The sequence below is a fragment of the Fistularia commersonii genome, chromosome 7, assembly GCF_037954325.1.
Source record: "Fistularia commersonii isolate RoL2024-O1a breed Wild chromosome 7, RoL_Fcom_v1.0, whole genome shotgun sequence".
Classification (NCBI taxonomy): domain Eukaryota; kingdom Metazoa; phylum Chordata; class Actinopteri; order Syngnathiformes; family Fistulariidae; genus Fistularia; species Fistularia commersonii.
In genome coordinates this window covers 8,775,581-8,802,685 of record NC_141290.1, presented here as the reverse complement: position 1 = coordinate 8,802,685, position 27,105 = coordinate 8,775,581, and the positions used below count along the sequence as shown (strand labels likewise).

The 27,105-nt window shown below is 48.9% G+C and overlaps 2 protein-coding genes across 3 annotated transcripts in view; both read right to left on the bottom strand.

Annotated features, from left to right (window-relative positions):
• kcnab2a (potassium voltage-gated channel subfamily A regulatory beta subunit 2a) overlaps positions 1-15,089 on the bottom strand; it is a 58,543-nt gene extending 43,454 nt beyond the window's left edge. The window contains exons 1-2 of one of the 2 annotated variants that reach the window (XM_086149639.1): positions 14,998-15,089; positions 10,610-10,726 (exon numbers count right to left, since the gene is read on the bottom strand). The gene's annotated coding sequence lies outside the window, so the exon portion shown is untranslated. The remainder of the gene's footprint in view (positions 1-10,609; positions 10,727-14,997) is intronic. The other variant, XM_086149638.1, reaches the window with a different exon arrangement.
• A 269-nt stretch (positions 15,090-15,358) lies between these two features.
• On the bottom strand, positions 15,359-20,798 carry park7 (parkinson protein 7). The gene is made up of 6 exons (XM_086149624.1): positions 20,618-20,798; positions 19,597-19,698; positions 19,427-19,486; positions 17,611-17,680; positions 16,117-16,203; positions 15,359-15,754 (listed from the first exon to the last, which is right to left on the bottom strand). The coding sequence occupies exons 1-6, from the start codon at positions 20,705-20,707 to the stop codon at positions 15,594-15,596; spliced, it is 570 nt and encodes a 189-aa protein (XP_086005750.1). The 5' UTR covers positions 20,708-20,798; the 3' UTR covers positions 15,359-15,593.
• Positions 20,799-27,105: the final 6,307 nt, after the last annotated feature.

Below are 27,105 nucleotides of genomic sequence, written 5' to 3'. Positions count from 1 at the left end.
GCCACCGGTGCATTGTAATAAATACCCCGATGATCTGCAACGAAGGCGAAGCACTTCATCTCTGCCTCTTCCTCTTACTGACACATGAGTCAATTTGATAAGTAGCGCTCCAGGTGCTATTTGTGACAACAAAACAAAGGTGGATCTGTTGCGGGGATGATGGGGAAGCTTGAAGCTCAAGATCTTCAACGTTCCACATCTTCTGAGTAGCACGGTGAGGGAGGAACATTCGACTGGAATGAAACCGGGTCACTGATGTTTAATGAACACGCTCCTGCTGATGGACTGCCTGCTCAGATAGAGTAAAACATTAAATGTCAACCAGACGCATTATCTCTGTCTGCTGTTTCGGCCCAGGAACAGGGAGCAGCTCCAGGAACGCCTGTCCACCATGTGTCCCCATCCATGGGCACTCACGCAACGCAAAGGGCTTTCCTGAGAACGCTACTATTTTAGTCTCTTTACCTTGAAATTGAGGCCTGCGCATGAAAGTGGCTTTAACTCCTACGAAGTGGATTTAAGGTGAACGTTGTCACATCTTCATTGCCTGGTTTTAAATTAGTAAGTTCTCTGATGTATCAGTGGCCACGGCTGGATAAGACTACGGGGACTACATTTAGCCTCATGGCTGCTGAGGGCCCATTGAATGCCTTCTTGTAAAACTCATGTTTTAAGGCGCTTCTTTTTGGTGATTTATGCAAACGTCTCTTGTGACATTGTCAACATTCCTCAGATACATTGCTCGTAAGGAACTTCTGATGCAGCTGAAGACACTGTACTCTCCGTTTGAGACCCCAGCTATCTCATTCTCCTCCCAATTTTCGGCCAGGGATGGAAGACTGGATGATCGGTAGGTACCATCTGCGGCAGTTCTGCTTGGAAGTGCTGGATAAAACTCATTTCAATCCAACAGATCATGGTGTAATAATAACCACAAACTACACAAGAGGTAAAAATGGGCAACAAATGAAATGTGTCGCAGATGGGACAACCCATATCGGATGCCCTCCTCAGCGGAGTACCAAAAAAAAAAAAAAAAAAAAACCAACACAAAATGCAGATATGTCACAGCTGCTACCTGAGCTCACCTTTCCACACCCAGCCAATAAACTGTGACTTCCACCGGAACACACCAACAGCCTCCTGCTCCGTCTACCAGTGTGTCACTGTACCCAAAGTATTAACAGGCAAATTACACACACGCACGCAAACACACGCACACACACACACACCCTATAACCACCCACTCACACTCCTCACTCACAGTCCAAGCTACTTTGCCTACTCAATGTGGCAATTTTGACAGGACTGACCAACACACTCACTTACACACACATACACACACACACACACTTGAAGCGAAGAGCCTGGACTACTAATGCCCGGAAGTGAAATATTTTCTGTGCGGGTCGGAACCAGCTTTGGACTCAGTACTGGTGTTGGAAATATTTAACGCGACACAAGCCTCTCCAAGAATGCAACGCGAGAATTCTTTCTGTGATAAGTTGTTCTAAACAGGAAATGAAAGGAAAGCAAAGGCCGTCAGTTTCTAGGCTCTCCCCTTCTTCTCGGAGCACTCGGACGCTGAAGATTTGTTGAGTACGGACACATCGGCTTAAGCGTGGAAGGGAAGGTCACAGCCTCCGGTGAAGTCAGCAGCTTCAGGATGGCGATGTTCTGCAACGTCGTCCGTCAGCTATTATGAGCTGATCTTATCACGTCGGCTCAGCGATCTTAATCCAAAGTCGGGCTCAGATCAGATCCGTCCGGAGGCATAAGTCGCATGTTCCATCTCTGTGGACACGCATGTGGCCGGACCTGAGGCGCTTGTGATGTCTGACAAGTATGTTTCACAAATGGGAGTTATCTAAGAGGAGAAATCTACTGGTTCCAAGTCCACACACCTCTGACTCTCACAGCCCTTTCAGCCTTTTTATCTTATCTTCTACAGACAGTCTGGCCCAGGGTAGGCTTGTTAGGAAATAATAAATAATCCCTAAGCTTGTTTTGTAGGGAACCAACCGACTCAAAGTGTTATAATAAAGACGTCGTTCAATTGGAAAGTTGAAACTTTTCGAGCACTGCCGTTAGCAAAAAATGCACAAGGCTCACGAGTCCCGATTATTGTTTGGTATTAGAATAAGCACATTTATATAATATTACGGTTGTCAGTGTAACACCTACACTGAGCACACCTGGTTATGTCTGAGCTTAGATGTTAGCGGCGGATGCTAAGTCGGGCATCATCTCTCTGACCTTCACACTAATTCTGCTGCGGTTTCTCCAAGCCTACCCTTCTCCTTCTGATGGCCTAATGGTGTAAACATTGCTCCCAACGTCATCTTTGTGACGCTGCCTTTGGCTCCGGAGGGCAGTGCCGCTAATTGCTAAATAAAGTAGCCCTACGTGGAATATTAGCGTATGGACAACATTAACCGGCCGTCTCTATCCCGCACAGCCAGTGACTGCTTGTATTTTCGTGTTATGGAAGTGGAAAATATGGCCTCAAAGCGAACCGGGGAGCCGACGAGGCAGCTGCAGTGCAGCAGGCGCATAATAAACACCGAGCCGTCCGTGGGTTGCGGGACAAACTTAATGGCCACATGAAAGTGCCCACACAATGGCGTGGTAGTGTATGAATCCATTTAAGCATGCTGTAGCATCCACGTGGTTGAAGATTCTATAGGATGATAGTAGGAAGATAGACGCTCATTGTCTGACGCCTTGCATTTTCCTGTGCAAACAAACACACCCACATTGCATCGGAGTACCTACACAACCCCTTAGTGCTTGTGCAGTTAAGCATAAGAATGGTGCCAGGTTTCCTGAGGCATAAAGGGTTAACTTCACCCTGTTTATTCATGACCACATATATATATATATATATATATATATATATATATATATATGTATTTGTGTTTGTGCCGTCGGCCTGCCCATAGTCTACGTCAGAAACAATCATCGTGCAAATTCAAGCGTTTGTTTACGGATTTCTGTGTCCCCGAGGCAGCAGCAGTTACACTCGGCAAAGACGGGGAGGTGGGGGGGGGGGGCTTCTGCGTGGATCAGGTTCACGCCACTTACTTGGATCCTGTGAGTCAGGGCCACGTGTCCAGGTGTTAGCATGAATCAGTCAGCCATCTGCACTATTACATTAACCTGGGTAAACTGTGAAACTCAAATCAGGACACCTATCGGGCTGTGTTGGTGTGAAATGCCTCGGGGGGGGGGGGTATTACTATTCACCAGCACGTTTTTTTTTTTTTTTTGTAGTATGATTTCACAAAATATCAGGCAGCAGATGTCCAGCTGCACTAAAAGAAACCATTAAAAGTAGCTGGGAGTTTAGAGCAATGACAGTTCATGATGTGACAGAACTTAATGATGCCACGGTGACACTGACCTACATGCCGACATCCACTCACTTCATCCATTCAGACATTAAGGTGGAGCACCATGGAATGACTAACCTCCACTGGCCCAAAACACGCTGTGCAAAAGTCACAATGACGTTCACCTTCAACCAGCCCACAGGTTCTCGGATGTCACGTTCGGAGGAGGGTGGGGGGACTCGGGGGCGGTGCGGACGAAGAGCCGACGGGAAACATAACGAGGGTGTCCCCGGCTGTCAGCGCCACAGGAATGCAAACACATCACCAGCTGGCGGTCTGACAGGGACGCTGACTTGGTGACACAGGACTGGATCCGTCCAGGAGCTTAATGGCCGAACATGAGATTCAGGCTTTGCTCAAGTGTGAGGCAAGACGCCGACTCTAATTACCTATATGTACCGAGGCCTCGCCCTCTCACTGGTGACCAGGGATCAGAAACTTTTCCTCTTTTCGCCACCATTTGTCCCCCGGAGTCCTTTGGGATCCACTAGCCTACCAGGCGTTGGTAGCGGAACAAAGACTTGAAACTTTAAGGACGTAATTTCCGGATGATAAGCCGCAATTTTTTTCACGTAAACAACGATGCGGCTAATATATGGACTTTTTTGGGTGGGGGACGCTAACGAGCTCCACGCCGCTAAAATGTTTATCCTCGTCACATCAGACCGATGAAATGACCGGGAAATTCTGAGTCCGTTCAACTCCGACACCGAAGGAGACGACTGACGGTTTTAGTGCGCAGGAGGAAGCCCGAGATAGCGATCGGCTCGCCGGAGTGGCTTATATTGAGGTGCGCTCAATAGTCCGGAAATTACGGTAATTATTTTAGAAACCCTCTACGCCACACTGCAGTCAGACCTGCTTTTGATAGGCGGGTCACGTGAAAAAGACAAAACTGAACATTTCGCGTTCAGGACAAAGATGACTGGAGTTAAAAGGGTATTTTGAGAACTCCAGGAACCACGAAGGTCAAAGATTTAAACCAATCCATCACTGGTGCAACACGGAGATAAAACAGCTCAGATGGCGACAAAGTGTGGCTTCTGTGTTGACCATTCCGGCTCTAATTCTGTGATTTCAGAGAAAATGACACATCTCGGAAACTCCTGGAAAATCCCGTCTGGAGTTTCCAGGACGTGTGTGAGAAATGTTGTCAGCGGTACGTTCGTCTTCTGCCTTACTTTCGCCAAGGCTGCTGGAGACGACAGGAATATATTCCCGTCAAAAACAGAAGTGGATCTTTGATACTGAAAATTGTCAAGATAGCGAGGTATCTCCACCGGCAACAAGCTGAGCCAGGCATAGGCTGTAGGCCAGAGATATTACTGACCCTCCAGCTGCAAACAGCTGCAAAACTCTGGAGGTTCCAGCTTCAAAAAAAAGCAATAAAACCAAAATTGACAGATACTTGATCCGACAGATACTTGATCTTTGCCGTGATGATAAATGTTAATACTACAAATCATCACGATATGGACTTAAAAGCTCTTTGTCCAGGTTTGAGCATTCTTCAAACCGTTTGCCAGGACAAGACACCTCAGAAGAAGATCTGAACGGAGTGTGATATCCATCAGCTTCTTGGTTGACACAAGGAGAACGACAGCCTGTGACATCAGGGACATCTGCTCTCTTAACATCTATGACCAGACCTCACACGCACACACACATGCACACACAAATCTCACCATATCCTTTAAATCAACATGTCAGCCACAGCAGTGAGCGCTAAGTTCTTATTTCACACCGGTTGGGAGTTGAAATACGAAATATTTAAAAAAAAAAGATGTTAACATGAATCATTGGAGCATAAATAATGTTGATATAAACAGCGACATCCTCAGATTAGAAATAGCTTTGGTTCTTCAGGTGGGGAGGAACCACTGGGCTGGACGAGGACTCTGGAGAAGTTTCAACACCTGTGAAAGAGCGTTGCGGAAAACTCCTTTCAGGAATGTGTAGGTGTGAATGACAGTTATTAAAATACACTTGAACTCGATCCGTTTTCAGCATGAGTAATTAATGATGCCCGGGACATACTGAGCAAACCCTTCATTCAGTCATTCGTTCATTATCTACACCACTTACACTGCACTCAGGGTCATGGGACTGTGTATCTCAGCTGTGATTGGCCGAATGGCGGGGTTCACCCTAGATCACAGGGTCACATATAGGTATACAACCTTTCACCCTGTCATTCCCACTTCATATCAGAGCACACAAGCGTTCACCTTCTCTTTCACACACCTGGACAATTCAGGGTCTGTAATGAACCTCCTCCATGTGTTTGGACAGTGGGAAGAAGCCCTTGCAGACACAGGGAGAACATGGTGACTCCACACAGAAAGGCCCCCGGTGGGAATCCAACCAGGGCCCTTCTGGCTGTGAGGGGGAGATTCTAGCCTCTGTAGCAGCGTGCCGCCTGAGACGCCTCTTCCACAGCAGTAAACACATTCACACTAAAGCAGGAAGTTGCATTCACGCACACATTTTCTGGTCCCCCGATTGGTTTTTCACCTGTACCCCTTGCGTTCCCAGACAGTGGAACCAGTTGATCTCACTGGCGAGAAAGAGAAAAAAAAAACTGTCGAGCCACAGAGGAAAAAATTAGATAAAAATCTATTCGCCATATTGGCTCAGGAGGTTAACAGAAAGTGGTACATTCAGCAGACTGTAATTCCACCTGACAGTTAAAACTTTTTTTTTATATGAATGTTAAGAACTATTAAGGTGGAGACGTTCAGCGTTCCTTGTATCAGCAGTAACTAATCACATAATATAACAGAACACACTCGAGAATATAAAGTGATATCGTTAGTGTAAACTGATGTCTCAGTAAATCTGATATCCAAATTAAAACAAAAAAAAAAAAAATAATGGCGGTCCAGTCAAAGTATGTGACTACGCTCCGCTTGGAAAAGGAGAAGGAAATACTTGATGGACATTAAAACCCATTCAACATTTACCTTGGAATATTAGACATCTGCAGCTCAAAATACGATACCTCTGTGACGCTAATTCCCTCAAATACAGACGGGTCATCCCCTGTTCGGGGCCGTACGACACCGGGACTACCAGCGCGTTCAAAAATGCCTTCCATTCAGAGATTAAATACAGATATTTGTGGAATAGAGATCCCCTCAGCTGGTAAACAGACATGTGATAATTTTAGTAGCTGTGTGCCAGCCCACTATGCTAGTGAGTGAGAGTCTGACGCAGCTCGGGAACTCAAAACCAGGCTAATGAAGCTCGAGTGACAGCTAAGTCTTAACCGCAGAATGATTACCAAGCTCAGTTTAGCAACCATCCCAACCCCCCCCCCAGCCAGAGCACCCGACCGCCAGAGTCAAAACGTTAAAACGATACCGGTGGCCAGTGTTAGCACGTCAGCCGGTGATTGCAGAGCTTAAGCATCCGCATTGGTATTTCAGTTACGCTTGTCACTCACCCATCCGACAGAGCCTCAACAACTTCTCTTCGCCTCTGCGTGGTATTTAAAAACGCCCGTTTCACTTCGAACTTTGGCCAAAGCGCAAAAAGTGCTACAGTCCCGCAATCATACCCGAACAAGAAAAAAAAAAAAAAAATGAATATGCTGTTTCCTGGAGATGTATAAGATCAATCTCCTGTAAAAGTAAGACGTACAAGAGAATGACAAACTGCTGCAGCCCACACCGCTTCAGTCTATCTTGATATGACATGGCAAAGTTTCATTTGGCATCAGACGCCTTCCGTTGGTGTTACTTTCAGATGGTGCATCTACTCAGCATTCATCACCTCATTTGCTTGTTTCGAAATGAGAACATCCCCCATCGCTAGACTAACACTCCCACCACCACCACCACCACCACCACCACCTTCAACTGTCTCCTTCATTTTCTTGATTTTCAAGCGTGGCGTCGGTTTTGGACGCTGAAGTTTAAAACCCAATCCAGAACGCCACCATCACATCTCAAAGTTCCCCGTCAGTGTCTGCTTCTGGCCTCTCCCAGTGCAGCTTTCGCAGAGCCACAACAAAACACAGCACGGTGAGGGTAAGGAAGATGCTTGAAAGTGAAACAAGGCAAATCTGTGGGCGCAGCAACAGTCAAGAAGGCTATTTCAAGAAAGGGGGCTTTCCGAGGGATGGGAAAACGCTCACCTCAACAAAGCTTTCCACATGCAATGACAGCATGTTCTCAATTCTAGGGGAAACAGGTCTGCAGCTGTGACCCATACATGAACACTTGGTTCCCTGAACAAAGAGTCAACTTAACTTATTTTATTAAGAGAAAACTTTTAAAAAAGAAAAACAAATGTCATCATTATAACTGGAAGCCTTAAAATGGGCAATTTAGGAACAAAGACCCAGCGGTCCACTGTGGTCAGCACAAAGGGGTTTATATGCCATTGGGAGATCAGGAGGGGTCACAGTGGATCCAACCTGGGCAAAAGCAACACCACTTTCCATGCACACCGACATTTCCACTCCCTGTTTCACCAGGATCCACTGCTGTATGTCAGCTGCAGTCCGGGGGGTAACCACTCGTCCTAGACAAACCAATCACCTTTGTTTTTGAAATGATCCACCGTGGCTTGTCGCCACAAAGTGAAAGGACAGGCAGGGAGTTCTACTATGAACTCCACGCAGGTGGCCAGGCAGGGAAGCCCAAGTTATATTGCTTATTTTGACCCTGCCCAGTGGTAGTGTGCGTTTCCACTGTGAACCCTGTCTTTATTAGAAAATCCACCGGCCTTCCTACTGTGTGTGTTTGTCTGACAACAAGGTGTGTTTACGCAGATGAGCGGTGTAATGCTGGTTCGTACGGCCTATTTTAGACTGGAGCGCTACCAATTAGGTCCCTGCCAGAGCCGGTCAAAACATACCAAGAAGATGTAATTCGCAGCCATGACATATGTGACCTATATAAAAATGATATCACACAAGGGGATTGGATTGGGCCACATCTCCACACCACTGGAAGGCACTCCACTTCCGTGAGAGACAGAGACTCACAGCAGCTATTTTAAATCCAGTGTAAATGTTGAAGCATCAGTTGCCAGTGTCCTTTGGTCAAGGGTCGCAGTTCATTACTTTTCAAACTTCTAAAGTAGGCTAACTTATCATTTCCAACAATTTGAGAGTGAGGGCCATCTGTTTGTTGAAGTCGTGGCCACGTTTTTCAAGCCCAATGTGGGAGGTAGTGGGCTCTGGGGACCCTAACGAAGAAAACCACTACTTGTGCATCTGAGTGTGTATAAAAGCATTGATTCAGCATGATTCAGATCAAATTTCCATTAGTTTTCATTCATTTATTCATTATCTGTGCCACATATCCTGCACTAAGGGTTGTCTGCGTCCATCCCAGCAGTCGTGAGGCTGGGTTCACCCTGGACCTGTCCATCACAGGGCCACACATAGACACAAGCAAGCATTCTCCCTCTCACTCACACGTCATATAGAAACACTCTGGATAAATTCAGGTTCTCCGATGAACCTTCTGCATGTTTTTGAACTGCGGGAGGAACCCGCAGAAGATGGAGGAAATCCATGCAGGCACGAGGAAGGACATGGGAGAGTCCGCACAGAAAAGACCCACCCTGTGGGAATCCGACAGGGGACGTTCTTGCACTGAGGTAACCTCTGCACCAACACGCTAGCCTTCTATTAGCTTTGTCATATGAAAAATATATATGGCAGAAAAGTGTGGCTATTTTTTCCTGACCCTCAAAGTTTATTTCAGGAACAAAAAAAAAACATCCCTCACAGAACAGAGATGTAAAAATAATTAAATAACTGCAAAACTTTGGAAGTCAAAAAGTACAGAGTCATCAGAAAACAAGAGCCGCCTTTGTTTCCAGCAGAACAATTATCAGAGGTGACACTCGACAAGAGGCCTTTTTATGAAGTGAATTCCAGGTTGGGCTTCACCCTGAGCGTCCCCGCGGTGCTCCTCTGAAGATGGGGATTTGAAGCTGATGAAGCACTTGTGAGATAATCTGTTGATGCTGCACATCTATGAATAAAAACCTCATCGAAGCAACCGAGGCCACGACGGGAGATCCCCTTGTTTTCATTGTTTTCTGACCGAGGACATTTGGACATGAGGATATTTGCTGCGCCGCACCGGCGTCTCCATGAATTGACAAGGAAACCTATTCCAGCACCGTGAAGCCCATCTTCTAAAACCCCAAGTTCTGAAAAAGGAGAAATCCAAGTCCGAGCGGAGCGCAGAGACGCGGCAGGGCTGAGCCTGCGTCTCGCTACGGAGCATTCAACAGCTTACTGCACCAAACCGAACCCCTGCAGCCTGCCGCTCTCGTGCCTCCTCTCTGGACCGGAGCCCACAGGCAGGCAGAGTGGAGGCGCGGCGTCGCCCAGAGACGTCGGCCCACGACAGCCGCCCTCGGCGCCGTTGCCCCGCACGCAAACACGCGTGAACGACATGCTAGTACCATTCCGGGCGACTGTCACTGCCTCTTGGCATCACACACACACTCACACACACACACACACACACAGTGCAGCACGAGGAGTACAGTTGGAGCCTGGCTCCGGGGTGTTGCTGGCTGAGGCAACAGCAACAGATAGAGCTGCAGCCGCAGCAGGGCAGCTGAGGTGAGAGGAAACAGAAGCTCCTCTGCAGAGGCACATATGCAAGTGTGTGTCAACCAGTGACGGCGCACGCCTTTGTCTTTCTTTTTGGAATTTTTTTTTTTTTTTTTGCAGCGCTTTACAAATCTTACTGCACCGCCAAGTCTCTGGCAGGAATTTAAAAGGGCAGAACATGCATAAATCATGACGGGCATTCAGACAGCAGAGAGTAATGGCGTAAAGAGGGACAAAAGGGAGTGAAGTAAATAATAAGGTATGCAAAGACAGTTTTCAATGCAGCAGCGGCGGCGGCGGCGGCTCCATCGAGCGCACGGAGCACTGAGGAGAACCAGAGAGGTCTGGGGAGGTAGATAAAAACGCAACCATGCTAGCACGCCGGCTGACAGCGGCACAGAGATGCCGCATACGGATAGCTGGGGATTTGCCTCCCCTCGGTGCGAACAGACGAGCGTGATCGTTCCGACTCACATGCAGGGACCAAAGTGAGAAGAGCAGCGGCAGCAGAGAGAGAGGTGTGTGTGAGAGAGAGAGAGAGAGGGAAAAGAGAGAGAGAAAGAGAGAGAGAGCGAGAGAGGCCAGCGACATGTAGCCTCAGACCTAGCAATGATGCTTTTAAAACACCCACCTCAGTCTGCAGCCGATTCCTGACGCAGTGAGCAGGATCACGGGAGTAAATGTAAAAACACAGTTGCCGTGATGGAGGTGCACCCGCCGCAAAATTCCAAATTTCCTGAGAGGATGACTGTTGAGGGATGGGGGGGAGAGGGAAAAAAAAGAAGGGGGGGTGGAATGACACAACTCTAGTGAATATATGATGCTGTGCGAGAGGGATTATCAGCCTGAGTGACACACGCATGTGTGTCCGACATGAGAAAGACAAAAACGCAGAGCACGGAGGGGAGCGGGGGGTAGGGGGCGGAAGAAGAAGTGATGAGAAACGAAACAAGCAGAGAGACGGGAGCAGAAAAGAAAAAGACAAGAGAGGAGAGACAGAACAAATGTGTGAGCTTGAATGGAGAGCCAGTGAGGAGAGGAGATGCATTAAAGGAAACGCCCCTCCCTCTTTACACACACACACACACACACACACACCTCCCTTTGCGCACTCAGCATCAGAGTAAACATGATGAATTTGTAGAATTAAGGCAAAGTCTAAATGATTGAAGTGGTGAGGGGGCTGGGGAGGGCGTGTGTTTCCTTTTGCATTCAATGACAGGGCACTTTCTATTTCAGCCGCACATTAAAGAGTTCGTCCCCGAGTCGTCCGGTTCGTAAAAGGCAAATCGAACCGCCCAGCCATTTCCTGGAACTGTCCATCCTGCAGCCAGAGCCTGGATCTGATCAAACTTTTAGGGAATCTAAGCCCCACACTGCTCCCTCACGGTGATGGATAACTGAATGGTTGGGGAGGTTGTGGTCAGAGCTCTTGCTGTAATGTAGTACTTAAAGAACGCTGCTTAAGCCGACCACACAGCTACAACGGGCTGAAAGCAGGGGAAGGGTTAATAGATTGACGATATGAACGGACAGAGAAAATGCTCTTTTTTTAGATTCTATCAAACCAAAAACGCATATCTGTATGTCAGTGATACAAGTGGGAGGAAGCCAGTGTGGCTGATATGCACTTTGCTGGTAGACCAGGTAGGTGGACAGGTGGTCGAAGGCAGGTCGCTGGGCCTCCAGCTCCGGGCTGGAACTCAGCCCGTGTTCCACCGGTGGGGGTTTCTTGGTCTCTAAGACCTGCAGGAAATATCAGCGGAACCACGAAATGTGTTTCCGCAGCTTAGCGGATGCGATATAAGCCTTGGCCCTTTTGGCACGTATCAGGTCCTTGGACCAGTGTTGGCCGGGAATGGAAAACAGACGGAAAATATATACGTATACACATATATTTATCTCATATGGGGCTGGTAATTCAGTTTGAGACTGCTTATTGATCCGCTCTCTCTGTGCGATCATTGTTTTGTTGAGGTTATTGTTAAAGCTGTCTTGTAATTTCTCCTGGTCCAGACAAAGCCCTTGAGACAGAACACTGGTGTGCAGTGAAATATAAGTTGTAACAATACAGACCCTCCCCACACACACACATGGCCAAATATTCAAAGCATACAATGTGAAATGATCTGATTGCTCTGTTTCCTTATGTGAATTAAACAAGGTTGGTTTTTTTTTCCCAGGCGCCATTTCAAAACAGTAATAAAATAAGACACATAAACTCATAGTGGGGTGGCCTGGTTGTGCGGGACATCTGATGCAGGCAGAGATGATTTGTTGAGCTTTGGGATCGCGGGGCGCCTGAAGAAAATACACTCGCGGACACGATAACATCGGCCCCCACCTAAGAGCACAGATTGAACCCTGCAGTCAAACAAACACTTTCAGAAAACCCTGGAGGAAAGAGCTCAACGTCTCAACCTCATCAGCCACTCATCCACTCACTGGGCCGGTGTTCGTCTGCAGTCGGGGAGGAAATGCAGCGTCCTGGTTCACGTCACTGTGCGGCGCAAGGCTTTGAGGCGACGAGTAGAAGCAGCCCGATCACCTGCCTGATGATCGATACTGACAACTTTAATACTTCGATTCTTCTGTAACTGTGTAATCTAACTTTGCAGTGTTCTTTAAACCGAACAGCTGATTTCTGACATTTTGTGTATCATCTAACACGGGCAGTGTAGGGGGACCCATCCGGAGAAAACTGATTTCCTGATCTGATGGCACTCGACTGACAATCTAATCTCCAAACATGACTATCTGTAATGTAATCTTTAAAAAGGAAATCCTGCAAGGGGAGAGTTCTGACTCAGCCTTCATCCAGAGGACATACGCACCACTGTTACTCATATTTTTAGAATTAATCATTTTAAATGGTCAAACGGGGTTGCGTCACAAAAAAAGGTCATCTACAGTGAGCTGCATGTTACAAGACGGAATAAAGACAGTTCTCCCGGTCCAGTTGCAGCCATGTGTGGGCATTCTTCCACAACCGTCTGAAAGACGCAGCACCACTTCCGCATCTTTACAGCGAAAGTACATGTAATCACTACTGAATACTTCAATGGTAAATAAATAACCAACTCTGATGCGTCCTCGCATCCAGGATGTAAATATTGCATCAATACCCTCACCTGCTCCACAGCAGGCTTCATGTTGCAGGACAAGCGTCCCGCTGAGACAAGAGACACCCCCCTTTGAGATGGAGACAACCCTGGGGTGACCCCGGAGTTACCTCGCCAAACTGGCTCATCCTCCACCGGTTTCCTTGAAATGAACGCGTGGGTGTTTTGAACAGAATGACACGTCACGTCATCGTCTCCTCGTGCGCAAAAAACAGATGCCGATCAGAGCCATCAAACCACAACGTGCAACTGGAAAAGTTACAACTGGCGGAGGTTACGACTTCACACTCAGCCCGTACGTGTATGTTCAACCGCACGATGTCTTGGAAACCCCCCCCCTCCCAAAAGATCAGAAGATTCTCATTATGTCCATTGCATTTTACACTGTATTTGCTAACGGGGCAAGCAAACCCAGCCTTCTGCGTTTTCTTCCGGACCAACAAGGGTGGGTGTGGGGCAGGGGGTGGGGGTCTAATCAGAGGATGCTTAAGTGTAGCAGTCTAATTGCATCATTAGCTAAACCAATGACTCAGTCAAAGCGACTTCTGCTCCCCATCCCCCACCCCTCCGCTCGCTGCCCCATCCAGAAATAGGGAGTCAGGCCTGGAGCTCTTTACTGTACAGCTGCTCAGGCAGAATAATTCTAACATGCTATGTGCAACAGCGCAAAATGTTAGCGTTCCAGAAATATCCGACTGAATATCATAGCATTAATGAGAAGGAGCAACGCAACTGTCATCTCGACACTATGGGGCAATCATGCTCCGACTGCCCGGCGGAGGGCGACTCAAACATTTTGCTCTTTGTTTCTGCAGAAGCACAAAACAGCGGGTAGCTCCGAAAGGGTATTTCGGCGGAGCGCCCTCGGGATGGAGATCTAGTGGGGTTTTCAAAGTAAACAAAGCTTACTGCAATGACGGGGGTCTTTGGTTGGTCTGTGTGTGTGTGTGTGCCACTTTTGTTGGTTGCACAACAGTGATTTAAAAAAAAAAAATCCACTCGAGTTGCCCTCCTCTCCGGGTGACCCCTGACTGTTATGGTTCTGCATGCTTTGCTAAAAATAAGTGGTTTCCCAGCATCTCCGGAGATCAGTACCTTTCAACGCAACATGAACGTCCACCGCGCTTCCTGTAGTGTTCAAAAGGGAAAAATGTTCAAATGTCAGCTGTGAGAGCCGCAGTGTCAGTGAGCATCCATCCATCCATGACAACACTGGCTGCCTCCTGACATGACCACGATCTGATGGACAGGAGGAGGATTGGTGAGAAGAAGCCTCTCGGAATCAGTCAGCCGCACCACCGGTATGACCTCCACCCTGGAGACCATGACATCTCCTCTGCTTGGAGGGGGGAGGCTGATGACGGGGACCCGGTCGACGACCACCCGGACCGGGCTTGGGGGTTGAGGGTGGGTAACCTGGCCTCTTATTGATAATGTTGTGCATGGAGAGGACATCCGCAAAACGCAGCACGGCCCCCCTCGCCTCGGGAAAGGTGTACGTGAACGTTGCACCTGCGTACGTGAACGCCACACCGAGCTAGCGTCTTCGCGGTGAACCCGGCCCCAAAATTCGGAACGTCGGCGCGTTACGCCGTGAACGGGGCGAACTTAAAACCGCTCCAGGGACTTGGAGGGAGGAGGAGGGGGGTGGGTTAACCACGACCACCCCCCCAAACCCCCACCCCGGTTCCCGTCGGGCAGCTAGCTTACTCCCCCCCCCACCCCGGTTCGGTACCGTTACTAGCTGGTTAACGCTGCGTGAACTGCCCTCGCCGGCGCGGAGCTATCCGGATGTCGGGGCAGCTTCGGCGGGTAGCGGGGGAGGGGGGCACGACACAGACCGCCGTCGATAGAACCGTAAGCGGCGGTGGGTCACCGGAAGCCGGAAGCCCCTTACCTTCGGCGGGATCCTCCTGTCTTCCTCCCTGCTCGAGGACCGTCTGGGAGGTTTTTGTGTTGCTCTTGACACAAACTACCACGCGCCGCGGCTAAGCCCCGCCCCTTGAGCTGCGGGCGGCTCACCATTGGTCCGCCGGAGTACAACTGCAGCCGGAACGCGGGCTCTCATTGGACGAGCGCCCGCGTCAGTCAATTCGGATTCCGCTTCCCGCGTTCTTTGCGGCGCTCCATTGTGCTGCCTATATTTAGGCGTGAACACACTGCGGCTCCTGAACCCGAGTCACTGTGACCTGCGGAGCCGTGTGGACCACGGAACCACAAAAGAACCACTGAAACCTTAAGTAACACTCAAGAAGCGATTTGTGGTAAACTATAATGACACTTTTATTGCAGCTCATGTTTACATTAACAATCCGTTCCCTCTTTTTTGGGTTTGGGACAGAAAAGCAAAGGTGCTTGAGATCGGGGTCAGAGCATAGGCTGTGGGAGAAGAGGATGCTTTGTTTCTCCGGTGAATGGGTTACAGCTCTCTCATAAGTGCTAGACTTGTGTTAGGAGACCGCCGGCGCCAGGTGCGAGCGAACGCCGCTCTGCTCAGTCCTTCATAATCAGAGGAGCCTTGACTTGAGCCGCAACCTCAGCCCCCATAAGTTCCTCCACAATCGTCAGGGCAAACTCGAAGCTGGTTCCTGGCCCACGGCTGGTGATGTAATGTCCGTCCTTCTGCACTCGGGCCTCAGAATATTTATAGTGGTCTAAAAAAAGACAAAGAGCAATACCGTGAGGATAATCCCGAACCGGGGTGTCCGGCTGCTGAGAGCCAACAGATCCTGCCATATTTGCAAATCGGCAATCTATCGGCGCCGTGACAAACCCCCCGTTCTGGTATGTTCTGTCACATTTCTGCATCCACTCTCACCTCTGAGTGGTGTGCTCTCACTCTGCTGCATAGTAGAATGATCCTCTACAGGCAATAAAGAGCAATGACAGCACCATCTGCTGCCCTTTATAAATTATTACAGATCTCAAGCACTACTGTTCCAAAACCTTGGGAGCTCCTATCCTAGCAGTGCATTTCAGCTATTGCTTGGCACGCTTGGTGATGTTTTTTTTTTACCTCCAGCCATCATCTTCTCCTTCATTGCAGGATGTGTGGTGATGGTGCTACCGAAGCCAATACCGTGGGCCAGGAGAGCGGTGGGACCTGCGGAGCAGAGAAAGTCAGTTGGGGTTGACAGGACACCTGGAAAAGAAAGATTTGTGCCGAAAATGTGACGCGACTAATTCTCAGGTTCACAAGTGCATGATAAATACGAGCAGCGGATTCAGCCGGGGACTAAACGAATCTCATCTAAAACATTTCCTAAAGGTGTTCTTTATGTTTCTTTCCAAAATCAAACATTCAGTTTCAGATTGCAGGAGGACGGGACAGGCCGAGGCAGCGGTTGCATTAACTGAAGCAAAGGACCTCTTACTGCAGTGAACGCATCCAAAACCTGTTAATAAATAGAAAGTTATCGATTATGCTCCTTGGCTGCGTTCCCTGTGCCGTCTACAGATTACAACCCCCACCCCCAGCGCAGCAGCAGACGGACGGTTAACAGCCAAGCTACTCCTGTTACAGCTCAACCCCACCCAGAGGACGAAAGGCCAGGAGAGGAAAAGAGCCTCTGACAGCCAGTCAGGACACCGGAGACCCGGCCAAAGACCGGCATCTATCATCTGACGGATGATATCAGGCTCGTCGGCGTTTGGTGGACGTCGGTCGACGAGCGTCTGTGATTGCCGAGATTCCCCATGACCCCACACGCGTGGCATTTTCACGCGAGGGCAGAAAGACCGGCCCCTCTCGCTTGGCAGGTTAATGAAATCCTATTCCTGCGAGTGTTTCCAGTCATTTTCTAGGACACCCTTCAATCCACTTTGCCGTTTTGGTCCCTCGTCCCGATTCCAAATGTCCTTCCAGTGTCCTCTCACTGCACACCGCCGTGCTCGAATAAAACGCTGAATGGTGATTTATCAACTGTTCACCCTCTTATTCCAAACACCAAAAGGGGTTCACAAGTGAATATAATGCCACGGCTCACAAGGAGCATGGCACGGCCGTCTCGCGGTGCGTTTTTCAGGACATCCGGTTCTGGAAATACCCGAGAAAAAAGAAGGCCTCGTGCATCTGAAATGTTGCGTTTCTCAGTCCGAGACGTTTGCGGACTCAAATCACATTACGCACGGCATTTCCTTGCCATTTTAAATAGGGGTGTCATGCCTTCTTGTTTACCAGCGATAGAGATGCTTGCGAGTCACATGTGGGCACAGTGCATTAACTGGTTTCGGTGAACTGTTAAACTGATTGGATACAAAAACGGAAGCAGAGCGGGAGTCGATTGATTCACTTTGCAACTGACATTAGAAGATGCCGCTCCGGATTCCCCGCAGCAGAACACACTAGTTTACCGACTGGATGCTGAGCCAGCATTTGTTTCAAAAGGACACGTCGCTGGTCGAATCCCAGGTCAGACTGAGGCCTGAGCCCGTTACAAGACATCAGTGCAACAAAAAAAAAAAAAATCTGGCGTATTCACGGAAATGCTCCGATCTTAGCAAACCCCACCTGCACAGATGGCCGCGATGAGACCCTTCCTGCCATCTTGGTCCTTCAGCACATCCTTCACAGCGGGAGACTGCGAGGAAACAGAAACAGATGCTCAGTGAGTCACTCTCAGGCCACGCAAGCGACCGGCGAACACGCTGCCTGCGCTGAGTCATTAACAAATGGAAGAGATTCACAACATTTCACACATGCTAACAGGAACGCAGACACGAGCTAGCTTTGTCCATGCTCAATCTCAGAGGTTTCCGTTCATAGAGTCTTAATCTTGGGGTGACAAGTAAATGGAGGCTCTTCAGTTAAATAAAACTAATAACATATCAAAACATGCCACTTTTTTTTTTCTATTTTGCACCACTGCTTCCTTGAGAAAACCATCATGCTGTTATTACACCATATTCCATTATGGTACTACCTACTGACCTTTGCATTACACCAAAAACCACTGCTGCTACTCTTTCATGTCATGAAATATCAGTCTGTATCTGCGTGCACTTTATACTTCACAATTCATAGTTTAATGTAACAGTTCACTTTACTGCTAATTTGCATGTGATTATTATCATTACTATATTGTTAATCTAATGACACTGGAATTGTGAGAAACGTCTTCTCGATCCCTCTGTATGTCCAGTGCATGCGGAGAAATAGACAATGAAGCAGCCTTTTAACTTCGAGATGAGGAGTCAAGTATCAGAAAATAAGCAGAACTTCTAGAGGACATGTCTCAGATATTGTTACATAACATGACAGGTTGTGACAGTAACTGTCTCTCTTACACACACGCATACACACACACAAGCTTCCACCTGAAGCTCCCTGCCATCAGCACTTTCATCACTGAGGCTCCACTCTGCCACCTAGCGGCTCCAAAGATTGTCTCTAGAGGGAGACCCCGTGCACTCTGAGAAGTGCACAGTGAGGAGTACACTCATTTTAGGGAATATCTACCCTTTTCAGACACAGGTTTTGGGTGTGTGTAGCCCCCTACAGGCCAGGCTCTATTAAAACTTCCTTGTCCTGATCTATGATCAATGACAGCTGAATAGTGGTTCATTAATAACAGCAGATCCTCTGTTTATACTGCAGGCTATGTAACATATCAACATAAAGTCCAAAGGCCTTTAAGATGTGAACATTCCTTGAAAGTGGTTCATTCGACTTTTGTCAACAAAATTCAGAGTTCAAAGAGAATCAAAGTTGATATGCCTGTTGTTATTATGAATTGATTGCCAACTTGACAACATGTGAATAAAAACATATTGATTAGTTCATCAACTAGTCCTGAACCAGTCAGCTGTCACTCACAGGGCCACATTTGTGTAGCTTTGTCGGATGCTTGTTGTTACACGAAGCAAAAGAAGAGGCGAGACGCAGCAGCAAACATGCTAACATGTAGCATGTTTGATTCACATGTCCAGCGCCGCGTTTGCCGACAACATTGTCGGAGCCAATCAGTGACCGGCAGCCTGCTGACGTTCTGATACCATCTCTGCTCGGCTCGGCTTGCTTGGAACCTCACCAGAGCAGGTGCTGAAGAAGTTCCAGCTACCATTCACCCTCTCATTCTACTATGAGACTTCCTACTGATGATTCAGAGCCAACAGTAAACCCGCTGACTTGTTTTGCAGAGGAAGATGGAGAACCTGCACTTATTCCTTCAGGATTATGGGTTTTGAGAAAAGTTCAGTTCACAAGATGGTGGGGGAGATCATTGAGACGCCATCGCTTCGCGACAGCTAGATCTGCATGAGGAGAGCCGTGTTGAAGAAAGAGAAGAAAAACAAAGAGAGGGACAGTGGGTGTGTGAATTTCTCACCTCGGCCAGATTTTGGGCTCCTGGCATCCCTCCTGGGAGAACGACAGCATCAAAGGGGCCCTGAGAGCAGAAGTGACAAAAATGAAATGCTCACAAGAACAGTGCTTAATTAATATTAACAACAAAAGGCGTTTACAGAAGGGACTTTTAAACATGGTGGGGGGCCCCACCTGTTTGCTGGCCTCCTCCAGGCTGAAGTCTGGGACGATCATCACGTTCCTGCTGCACTGGACGGGCTCTTTACCAGTCAGCCCTGCAACCGTCACGGCGATCTGAGGGACAACAAAGAAGTTAAACACACACCTCATATCTTCTCACCAGCTTCCCGGGGGGTGTGGCTTGATCCACTGCAGCTTCTCTATTGGTGTCCACCACTGATATTATTGATGGATATTAATTACTGGTAATTTATTTCAGCTATTAGTATGTTACTGCTAGCATTACTGGTATTAATAATATGAGCTCATCTGTGCCTGTCCCTTCCAACCCTCATACGGTCAGCCTGCTGCAGCCATGACGTGCAGCCATGAAAAAAGCGTTTTGTACCGGCAATGGTTCAATCCAGTGCACGTGACTGTTGACGACTGGACTACTTATTTGGTGTTCGAACCATGGCGATAAGTCGGCACGCGTGCCAGATCTTCCATCTCACTCATTGTACCCCGACCGGTGGAGGCAGAAGGCCGCCATTGAGCTGAGATCTGTACAAGGTTCCTGCCTGATGAAAAAAAGGTAATGTGTTTCCGCAGCTGTCTCCAAATGTTTGCTGGAAGAAGGTTGAGTTCCTACAAACCATCTTCAAGAGTGTGTCCAGACCTGCCCTCCGTGTAAAGTGTCTCACACACACACACACACACTGCTGCAGTCGCAGCTTTTATTTAGAAGTCCCAAACACGGTCGTGACGTCACGTCGGACCCTGACATTTTCATTTGACCCCTACGCGCGTGCTTTCGAAAGGTCAGCGACTCATCCCGAGCCGTCCTCGCGCAGGTGTCGCCGAACATCCGGGTCTTTCTCGAGCTGACCGGAAGCTGCCAACCCGTGCGGTCGTAAGCAGTCACGCGCGCCGGACTGAACCATTGCAACCGTTTTGGCTAGACCTCCGAGGGCGCGTGCCCCCAGTCTTCGTTAGCCTGCTAGCCGCTAACACGCAGCGTCGAAACAAAACACAAGGCTGCCGCTGAACGAACCCCGGCTCTTCGCATGATGTCCACGGGAATAACCGTCTCCATTTCCTCTGCCCCCTTGGACAGGATCACCAGGGCCCGTTTCCCTGCCATTTCCAGCCGGTGGTCGAGCGGAGACGCGGCGTTGACTTGCTCGGTGTGCGGTTTCCGGTCCGCGTCTGGCGTAGCAAGTGTAGCAAGCTAGCGAAGTCAGAGCGGGTTGCCAGGTTGTGCCCACCCTTATCCCCCTTTTGGGGCGGCAAATCGCGCACAGGTTTCAGACAAACAAATGAACAAACACCCAATACGAGTTTGGATCCTAGAAATAGAAGTTACTAAATAAATACCGGCGAACTCAGCCTAATTTCTCTCTGCGTGGATTGATTTCACCTCCGAGGGTCAGGATGCGGCTCCCGGGCGCCAGTTCTGATAAATCGTTCACATCGTCTGTGAAAACCGTTTGCATTTATAGTACAGTGTCACCCGTGATTTCACGCACGGACTGGGGGGTTACACTTAAATGCACCCTGGCTCTGCTGCAGGAACCTCAATGAAATCTGCACTCAGACCGCCAGCTAATGAACAGTTATAATAATAATATTAATGAATAAATGCAACAACTCGGGAGGTGTTATTTTCAATTATCTCGGGTTATCGGTCATTTGCGCTGAATTCCGAGACCGAGTGCAGACGGGAAATGACCTGCGACAACAGCGTGTGAAACGACGAGAGCAGGAATAACAAGGCATGACATTTTCATTTCTCCAACATGCTTTAGAGGAGGTGACCCCCCCCACACACACACACACCCACCCACCCACCATCGATTTATCCCAGATAGATAACACGATTAACGCCGGCGGTTTGCAGGAACGAATGTATCATGGCTGTCATAGTAACGCCTCTGTACGTCCGTGCACTAACTATTCATAACTTTTTTAAAGCCCACTGTTACATCATAATGTTTAAAATAAACAGTGTGAGGATACGAGCGAGTAAATATATCACTCCGCGTTGTTAAACTGTTTTAAGAAGCAGTTAAAGAGAATTTAATGCCCTCTTTGCAGGTGTGTGACGGACCTGCAGTACCACATTTTGTCCGATAGATGTCGCCGTTTACCAAAGATTCAGTCGGACGGTTCCGAGCCGCGGTGAGTTCACGGACCGTGTGAACGCCAGAAGACGGCAAACACCGTCGTGAATTCGAATCGATTCTCCCCGAGAGGAAACGAACAGATGTCCTCATCCCTCCTCCTCCTCCAGTCCATCTCATGCCGATAGTTCTCGTTGTGAGGTCGAAGACGATCGGTTCGAATTTTTTTTTTTTTTTTTTTTGTTGAACGTCCACGCTGCAGAGACGCGTCTCCACTCGGGGAATCCCGCAAGCACACGCCGGACCCGCCGTGCCACACCGGCTCATTTCCATACATTAATTCACTAATGCACATTTACTAATTCCACCCGCGGCGTGAAATCACAAAGCTCCCGATCACACCGAGGAGATGTTTGCAAAGTGACTGCTGACACACTAGTTAGAAGCGCACAACCCCGCGTCTGACGCGCCGGGAACACACACACACACAAAAAAAAAACAGGGAAATGGAAGTTGCCGGCTTGCGTGGGTTGTGCGGGGTCGTGGACGTGGAGTGACATCGGGAGACGCACGGAGATAAAACGGAGATTGCCAGGATCCGTTTACGTCACGAAACCGGAGAAAGGCCTAAATCTAGCCCATGGAGTTCAATGGGTCACCGAGAATTATTGTCCGCGGCGTGGAAACATCTCGATTGTTTGACTCCACCGGCACGTCTCAAATGGAAATGTTGTACTTCCTCTCTGGGATGACCTTTCACCTTTCACCTCTATAGGAGCAATAAACTACACGACTTGATGAATGAATAAATACAAACAAGTAAACGACTGGATAAATAGATGAAAATGAACGATTGAATACATAAATAAAAAAGAACAGCGAATGAATAAAAAACTGAAAACAAAACAATGAATATATACAAATGAATACGTTGATGAATAAATAAAGATGAATGACTGACTACAGAAATAAAATGAAGGAATGAATAAAACGAAAAATGAATAAATAAATACAAACACATAAATGGATGAAAAGATAGATAGATAGATAGATAGATAGATAGATAGATAGATAGATAGATAGATAGATAGATAGATAGATAGATAGATAGATAGATAGATAGATAGATAAAAATGAATGAACAAATAAATACAAATGCATAAATACATACTACAAATGAATGAATGGATACATAAGCACTCGCAAATAAATATATGTACAAATACAAAAATGGCCAACAAAATACGAAATTGCTGAATATAAACAAATAAATGAATGAATGACAAAAGGGAAAGGAAACTAAATAAATAACATAAATACAGGGTAAAACAGGGCGAGGTCTTTTTCCACGAACGAGCGTGTTTTTGAGAGGAAAGCCGGTTCTGATGGTCTCCTCTTTAGAAACACCTCCGCAGCAGACAGGAGTGAAGTACTTCAACCCGTTACTTTACAGCAAATACTTTTACCTCTCGTACTTCTGAGTACTTTGTGCACGCCAGGCTCTGGGCGCGGGGGCCTGGAATCATCCCGGAGTACCTTGGATGCGGTACTACGTTCTCCTACTGCAGCTGAAATCTAAATATTCAATCCGCCGGCGGTGAAAACATGCAGCGTGCTGCCTGCGGATCGAGGGTTTTGTCCCCTTCTGGAAAGATCTCCCCACCACAGGTGAGGAGGTGCATTTGACTGGTACCCCGGCTGCAGACGGCGGCGGCCCGGGAAGGAAATAAAGGGCTCATTGGTTGTTCGGACGGATTCTTTGCTTTCCCTCCCGCGTCGCTGCCGTCTTATCTGAGGTTCTCTGCACCACCTGAAGCCCCCCGAACCAAACCTGGATCTTGTACACACAATACTTTTATTTCTTTAAATATAAGGCCGGCGACGGAAGAAGAAGAAGAAGAAGAAAGAAAATCCTCCGACTGAAATGAGGGAATTCCACAAATTACCGTTTGTCACCAAGTAATCCTTTTACTATTGCAAAGAATTTGAAACGGTGTAAACATGGAAATAAACTGCTAATGTGGATGTAGCTCGCAAGCGGAGGCTCTGCCGGGCGGAGATACAGCCGCAGACCCTCCCCCGCCCCCCCCGTCTCACGTCCTCGGCCCCGGAAGAGAGCTGCAAAATTCAAAGTGGATCCCGAGAATTTCGCCTCTACAGGAGGAGATTAAAAATGTTTCCAGACGGCGTTTTTCTTTATTTATTAATTGCCCACATTTTGGGCTCGTCTGGGCCCGGGCCCTTTTGTGGCGCTGCAGCCCCCCCCCCCCACCTCACACCCCCCCTCCCGGTGATTTAACGGCAACGTTCGGGATTTTCTCTGCAGCAGCCAGAGAGCTGATGAGCATCTGGGAGTGTTTTATCTTCCTATCTGGGCGCCGGCTTATCTGCTGTCTGTTTCACACATTGTAAGCCGGGCGGTGCACCGAGTGAGTGACAAGCATATAATCTGGATTACATCTTGATGCTAATGCCTGGCGCTGCCAAACGATCAGGTGACAGTTGCGGGAGGGTGGGGGGGAAGGTGACATTGAATTTCACGCACCTGTGCTCGGGAACCGCCGGCGCCATCTTGGATGCGGGTGAAGGCCAGCTGTGGGGCGCCACCTCCACCAGCAACATCTCTAAGTGTTGAAATAGATAAATAAACCCCCCCGCCAGCCTTCTCAGTCGGTGGGGCAACAACGGAGGCGGTTGTATTTCTTCTTTTTTTTTTTTTTTTTTTTTTTTTTGCCGCGCCATGAAAAGTTTCCCGGTTTGCTCGACGAACTCGTCAGATAAACCCGAACAAAGACGCGTTTTAGTCTCAACATTCATTAAACAATTTGTGCTAAACGCTCTCGGAATAATCCAAAATGAGATTCTCGCAAATCCAACGCATGACAAATTATTTCCAACCACAGAGGCAATATTACAAATTACGGCGACGCGTTAATGCGTTGTTTGGATGGCGGCGTGCACGGGAACAACACACGCCGGATTTGCCTCGCAGTCATTTCTGGGTGCACTAATCTGCCCGTCCTCAAATGATGCCCCCACCCAAACCTCCATCCTCACCGAGACACCCGGCCTCTGTGAGCCGCCTCCATTAGATGCCCTAATGTACTACAGCGTGGCCTATCTTCAAACAGGAATGCTGATGCCGGGCCTGCGGCGCCCCCCCCCCCCCCACACACACACACATACACACACCCGCCCCCCGCCCGCCCACCCCTCCCGCGCCACCTCCGCCCCCCCTCCGGTCCCAGCCCCGGCCTGCTCCTCAACACAGAGGGCAATAAAGACACAAGGAGGATTAGTGTTGTGTTCCTAACAAAGTGGTTGCCAGAGAGTGAGAGGGCCGTGCCCACGGGCTCCGCCGCTACCCTCCAGCTCCGCTCCGCGAGTATGTCGAGGTACCCCCTCTGTACCCCCCCCCCCTTCCATCCCCGCCCCACGCCCCCCCCCACCCACACGGGTTTCCCTGAGGTCCGCTCTCTCCCGGGGAGCTCTGTGGATGTGTGATAGACTCTGAGTGGGTGAATTGGTGTTGATGCTGAGGAGGCAGAGGACGCAGACAGATAATCCCTGGCTTAAGCGGCTGCTGTAGTAACTTTCCCCCTTAAACAAGGGAACATGTGTGAAGACAGTTAAATATAATTCAATCACATACTTGTGCGGCTTTTTTTTTTTTTTTTTTTTTTTCTTCACCGGCAGTTTCCTTATAGAAAAGCAAAGTTTGTGCTCTTCACCGGCTGCGTCTGCTGCTGCTCTTTAAACCTGTTAAATACATTTTGAGAGAACGATGGGGGCTGCAAAGGACAGGTGAGCCGAGCAGCTGCTCAACCTCCATTTTCCCCGGCCGTGACGGATGGCGGCGGTGGTGGGGGGGGACTAGCCACGCCGCGCACGCCTATCTTTGTGGGAAATTCTCAGAATCTGCAGACGCACGGCGGCCATCGGTGGCCGTCAGCGGCGGGCGTCCCACCTGTCCGAGGCTTCTCCTCCGCCAGGAACGCCCGGTCTGATCGCGCTCGGCGAGAAGGTTCTAGAGGAAAGGGGACGGTAGATTGCAAACACGGTGAGATGAACGCGGAGGCCGATAAAGCCTCCTCAAAAAGAAAAGAAAAACGGAGACAAAACAGTTAAGTGTTCCCTCCGCGGGTCCTGCAGGCTCGTCCTCCCCGCAGCCTCGCCCGCAACAGATGGAGGAACGTCCCGGGCGACGGAGAAGGATGCTCCGCGGCTTCCCTGTGCAAAGCATTATGGAGGTAAAGAGGCATGCAGGTGTCGTCTATTTTTACCTGCGTAAGCCTTTAGAGATTAATACAGTTTACCAGTCCCCGCTCGGCTTTTGGCTTACACTATCCTAACTCCAAAATTAACCGGATTGCGCTCACTTAATCCCCTACTTTTTATATCGGCGCATACTGCATTAGCTGACTTAACGTCTGCCACGTTTCCCCGCGGTTCCCCTTCAAGAATCCCTCGGCGTGCCGTGGAAGCGTTCCCGTGGAAACGGCGGGCTCTTTATTGTTGCCGTGGCGCACGTCTCGCGGTTTGGATTGTAATTTTTTTCTCTTTTTCTGATTCCCGCATCAAAAAAAATCCTATGCAATCTCAATTATGCATGTTTTTTTTTCATTATTATTATTATTAATATTATTTTTATTACGATCGCCCCCCCCCACCCCCCCACCCCCACCCCTCCCCACCCCGGCCACCCCCACCCTTCTGATTTCCAATTAAAAAGGGAGAGTGATTTATCCCCGTGATTGGAAATGTTCAATGCACTGGTGGAAGTGGGTGCACTGTCCTGTGCAGATAACGTTGCAAAAAATGTGAGATCTGTCTCCCTCTGAAATGGAGCCCCCCCGCTGCCGCCGCCGCCGCCACGACAAACGCCGCTGTCTCTCCCCGGGCGCGGCAGGAGCGGGCGCGCTCAGACGGAAGCCTTTGAGAACGGCCCTTTTAATATTGGTGCCGCTGTAACATCAGTGAGGTGACATTTCGGCACCGCCATCAAGATCCAACGGTGGCCATGCTGCTCCGACAATCAATTATCTATGCATAACATCCCGGCACTGTGTGTGACATGAATCAGTCCGAGAGCAGGCCTCTCCTCCGCCTTGATTCCCCGAGAAAAGAGGGGACCTTTCATTCGACCCTTAAGAAAGACAGAGTGGCTCTGCGGGCTGATAAGGCGGCGGGGGCGGGGGTGGGGACGGGGTTACGGGGGGGTGGGGGGGGGAAATAAAACAGGCAAATTACGGTCGATATTTATTTTGTTTATCTCGAAAGGAGCGGGAGTGGGCCGCGCTCCAGAGGAGGGGAGTTGTGATGCGTGGGGGGTGGCGGGGGAGGTAACCAAGATGGCGCCGGCGATGCTGGCGGGCGGCGAGTACTCCCCGCATCATATTATTGGGTGTTTTCAGGCGAG